Here is a 4658-nt window from a genome sequence, read left to right as displayed (position 1 = left end):
ATTATCTTGATGACATATTTCTGTTTGAGCATAATGCAACTATAGGTCTGGAAGGAAATTATTTAAATATGTGATTCATTTTTTGCTTTCTCTCAATGTTAGTTTTTTAAATTTATTTTTTATTAATTGTAATGACTGTAGAAATAGGTTCTAATTGTAAATGAATTATTTTATGTATATTCTGTTGAAAGGTTGAAAATTTCAGCTGAATTAAGGGAAAAAAAAGAAATAAATGTCTGCATTACTGAGGTCTACAGGGCTCTTTGCCTGCGATGCATCGCCTTCCTCGCCGCCTTTTTCACTTCTTCATTTCTCAGACTATAAATGATTGGGTTCAGCATTGGTGCAAAGACTGTATAAAAGAGTGAATTTAGGTTCTCATGTCCCAGTGAGATGCTGGGAGGTTTTAAATATGCAGCTGCGCTAGTCCCATAAAACATGGCAAGCACCACGAGATGTGCAGAGCAGGTGGAGAAGACCTTCCTCCTGCCCTCCGTGGACGGGATCTTTAGGATGACTCTGATAATGTGAACGTAGGACATGACAATGACCAGGAAGGTGGTCAGTGCAACACTCCCCCCCAATGCAAAGAGCACAATCTTGTTGGCCAATGGATCACCACAGGCCAGCTTCAGCAGTTTTGGTAATTCACACATGAAATTGTCAATCACGTTGTCACCGCAGAAAGGTAATCGAGCCAGCTGCAGGGTGAAAGTAAGGGAGTACAGCAAACCGACCAACCAAGAAATGGCCAACAGCAGGATGCAAAACCTCCTGCTCATTATAAGGCGGTAATTCAGAGGGAGGCAGATGGCGACGTAGCGATCATAGCACATGGACGTCAGGAGGAAAACTTCTGTGGAAGCCAGAAAAACAAAACCAAAGACCTGAGCAATGCATTCCTGGAACGGGATGTAGTTGCTTTCGACCTGGAGACCCACCAGCATTCTGGGGACTATGTTAGAAGCTGATCCAATGTCCAGGCAGGAGACGTTGAACAGAAAGAAGTACATTGGGGTGTGTAGATTGGTACTGATTACAATCAGTGCAGAGATGAGCAGGTTCCCCAGGAGAGTCAGCAAGTAAACCAGCAGGAAAGCAGCAAACAGGGCCTCCTTCACCTCTGAAGGGACAGAGAATCCTAGGAGGATGAAGCCCGTTGCCATGCTCCTGTTTCCCAAGTCCTCCAACATCAGAAACATGCCTCTGTAAAGAAGTAAATACAGTAAAAAGAGAGAGGTCAAGGGATGCTGAGAAAAGTAATCCGTGCAGCCCCAATATACTGTTCCTCTGCAAAAGGGGGTCATTTAAGAGCAACTGTGTGATGCTCCTGCTGGCTGCATGCGCTCTGCCTGTTCTTATTTGGCTGGAATCCTACCCTGTCTTCTGCCTTTCCTTGACCTTTGAGCAGAAATACACTGTAGACCCCCAGGCCTTCCTGACCCAGTTTCTATCCCCCATCCGAATCAACTATGAAACCCAAAGCGTGGTTACCTTGTACTGCTCAGGAACCAATGTTACATAGAAAAGGGAGGCTTAAAGAGACCCGCCTCAAGAAACTGGATGTTATCAAGATTTTGTAATGCATAGCATCCAAAACCTGAGTGGCCAAAATGGGGAAGGCATGGCTGTGGAATAATTATTGTCTATAGAGCCATGGTTTTTGGGCCTTGCAGAAGACAAGGTGTTTAGAAATGGAGCAGATTCAGGAAGAGAGGTGAGCCCACAGCTATGGAGAGAGGGTTGGGAAAACACACGCTCCGGAATTGGACTTGTAGAAGCAAACGGCAGAGGATTTGTCTCTAGAAGAACTCTCATGCTTAGATGAGTGGAAAGGTGGCCCGAGGTGATTGACATCTCTGCCCCCCATGTACAACAATTGATGAGTTTGGTGCCTAGAAGACACTGTGGGTAGAGAGGGCTGGTTTGCTGCAGTCATATTACTTGACGCTGACAAGGAGATGGGCTGCTGCATTCTGGGCTCATTGCAGCCACAAAATGAGGTGGAAGGTAGGCCAATGTAGGCGCTGTTCCGATGCCGCATCTGGAGGATATTATGGAATGCACCACAGTTCTAGATAAGATAGGGGTGTATTTACATGAGGGTGTGGAAATGACACATCTGTCAGGTGAGTAAGAGTTCATCATCTAGTTCTGAGCCTAGGACTTTGACTGATGATAAAGCCAGGTGTAAGAGACCAATTGAGGTGATTGTGGTTGGTAAGGTGACCTCTGAAGTGTGTTTAATTCCTTGACCGCTCATCCAGTCATGAATGCTGGACATGTAGATAGAGAATTCCTTGCAGCCGAGGCAAGGTCTTTGTCAAATCTGAAGAGGGCCTTTTTGTTTTTGACATAGGAGTAGAAAGTCATCCCGAAGGAAAGACCGTGGGAAGTCAGAAAAAACAGCAGAGGAGGAAAGAAAACGAGGAATGGGGAAGGACTTGAGGGCGGGTGTGATGCTGGAAATGCTTTTGGAGGGACAGGGCCCTCCTTGTTCTTATCCTACCACTTCTCTGTTGGAGTCCAGACTGGACCTCTGGCAGTGCAGCTCTTCATTTTGCCTTTTGGTGAACAGTATCCATGGGTTACCCTTATGGCACCCATGGGTAGGGGTACACCCTTCTACCCCTAATGTGTGTTTTTGTGCACCTGTGTGTTGCCCACAGGGAAGGATATGGGTTGGTAGCAGCTACATGCTGACCTGGCAGTGGCTCTGGATGTCCTCCATTTTTGGGACTCCCTGGCCCTGCCACTGGAATGAATGAATTCCTACACAAAGGCAAGATGGCCACTGTAGCCTCTTGGTTTCTTTTGCCTTTACCTCATGTTTCTCAAAGCCGAAAGAAAGTAACTCAATCATTCCAATGCAAAAGAACGGCTTCAGCAAAGAAACAAGTGAATTATTTCAGAAAAGCAAGTTTATCGCATGCTAACAACCGGGAGGGCCTAGTCAGTTCCTTTTAGCTTAAAACTATACTGATTCTCACCGAATGACAACAAAGTTACAGTTCATATGCCTAGTAAGACAATTTAAATAATGTAAAATATTTTGTTACAAAGTTATCCCCCAACCTTCCATTGGCTAACTCTACTACAAAGTAATGTAATCCCCCAAGCTCTAAAGCCCACTGGATACATTCACAAAGTAGAACCCTTATGACACGTGATCTTCTTCCTGTGCCAGTTATGACGTACTCCCCATCATACATGTATCATGCATGACTAACTCTGTTCATTATTTAGACCATGTGACAGAAACCCATTTAACCCAAAATGGTTATTGTGCAAAGCTTTCCATAAACACGTTAAAGCATGGGGAGGGAGAGAAATAAATAAGGATTGCTTTGTAGCAGGAGTAAAAATCTTTATCCTCCAGGCGTCGAGTACAATTTATCCTGCATTCATGCACGTAATCCTATTTGCTACCACCATTTCAAGTCATAGCTACTTATTTTCCTGCAAACCCATAAACTATCAGCTCGCAATTTAACCCTCTATGAAACTAGAACTTTATGGTCATCACAAAAACAAGCCGCCATGCTCCCAGGGAAATTAAACGTTTCCATTCAGTTCTTGCTTTCAGCCCTTTGTGATGTTATCACAACGGCCCGTATGCGGTCCACTTTATACCCCTTCCGTGACCTAAGTCATCCGGCTCTCCAAACCCGTCAAAAAACCCATTCCTGCGAATTGAGGAACTCTGCGGGCTATTAAAACTCCAAATAGGTGAAACCTGCATTCGGCGATGTCTCCATGTATCCACAATAAACCCCATATTTCTCAATGCCCTAAGTGTGTCTGCAACTTAAACCATTATTGAATTCCCCGATGTTATTTTCCGTTTCAACGATCTCCTCTGGCTATTGCGCAAAGTTGCCCAATACATTTCTCTCAGTGCATTCATGCCTCTGACACTCATGTATCCAACTAACATACAAAGTAACATTAATTTCAATTTGTCTTACTACATTGAACACAACATTGCATCAAACCCAGCCACACCAGAGCCATGTACAATTTACGTAGTGTGAACCTCTTTTCCGTGTTGGGCCATAAAACGTCTACCCAACAAAGCCCAGAGAAGCCCTGGCTCTGGTCCCTTCCCCTCAGTGGATGTTAGGTGGAAAGGACCATATATGGTCCTGGGGAAGCTCATGTCAGACTGGCTAGAGCCTTCCCAGGGACTACTTGTTGAAGTTCCACTCTTGGGGAGGGGGGTCTGTATGAATGGAGTGGGGATTCAACTCACATTCTGCGTTGTGGGTGTCTGGATTTGGTTGTGGTACACAACGGCTGTGCCAGCGCTGACTGAAACTGGATTTAATGCAATGAGTGTGCCGAAAGTCTGGGGAGTAGCCTACAATCCACATCCTGTGTTTTGGGTGTCAGTTTTTTGGTAAATTGCCTGAATGTCTGTGAGCCTGATTGGGTGCTGACTGCATGAATACACTTGTGTGTGATTGGATAGCTGATCCTGACTCAGCCTGAGTCAATGGGGAGTGTGTTGTATATCAATGGACCCCACACTAACCTCTTTGTCAGAAGCTGAGTGTCGAAGCTGAATCAAGAAGCTGAAGTCAGAAGAAACTTGTATCCTGGAATCCAGCTTGAGAAGGAAGTCTGCTGCTACATCTCTTCAAGAAATCCAAAGGCTT

The 4658-nt window shown here is 45.0% G+C and overlaps 1 protein-coding gene across 1 annotated transcript; it reads right to left on the bottom strand.

Annotated features, from left to right (window-relative positions):
- Positions 1–251: 251 nt before the first annotated feature.
- Positions 252–1202, bottom strand: LOC138567674 (olfactory receptor 1G1-like). Its single transcript, XM_069646145.1, has one exon. The coding sequence runs from the start codon at positions 1200–1202 to the stop codon at positions 252–254; it is 951 nt and encodes a 316-aa protein (XP_069502246.1).
- Between the last annotated feature and the right edge of the window lie 3456 nt (positions 1203–4658).

Source organism: Ambystoma mexicanum, chromosome 2p, assembly GCF_040938575.1.
Source record: "Ambystoma mexicanum isolate Mex_15411 chromosome 2p, UKY_AmexF1_1, whole genome shotgun sequence".
Taxonomy (NCBI): domain Eukaryota; kingdom Metazoa; phylum Chordata; class Amphibia; order Caudata; family Ambystomatidae; genus Ambystoma; species Ambystoma mexicanum.
The sequence above is the reverse complement of the archived record's forward strand: the minus strand, read 5'-3'. Positions and strand labels throughout refer to the sequence as shown.

Coding starts and splice junctions, on each gene's coding strand:
- LOC138567674 (XM_069646145.1), bottom strand. CDS start 1,202: ATGTTTCTGATGTTGGAGGACTTGGGAAACAGGAGCATGGCAACGGGC.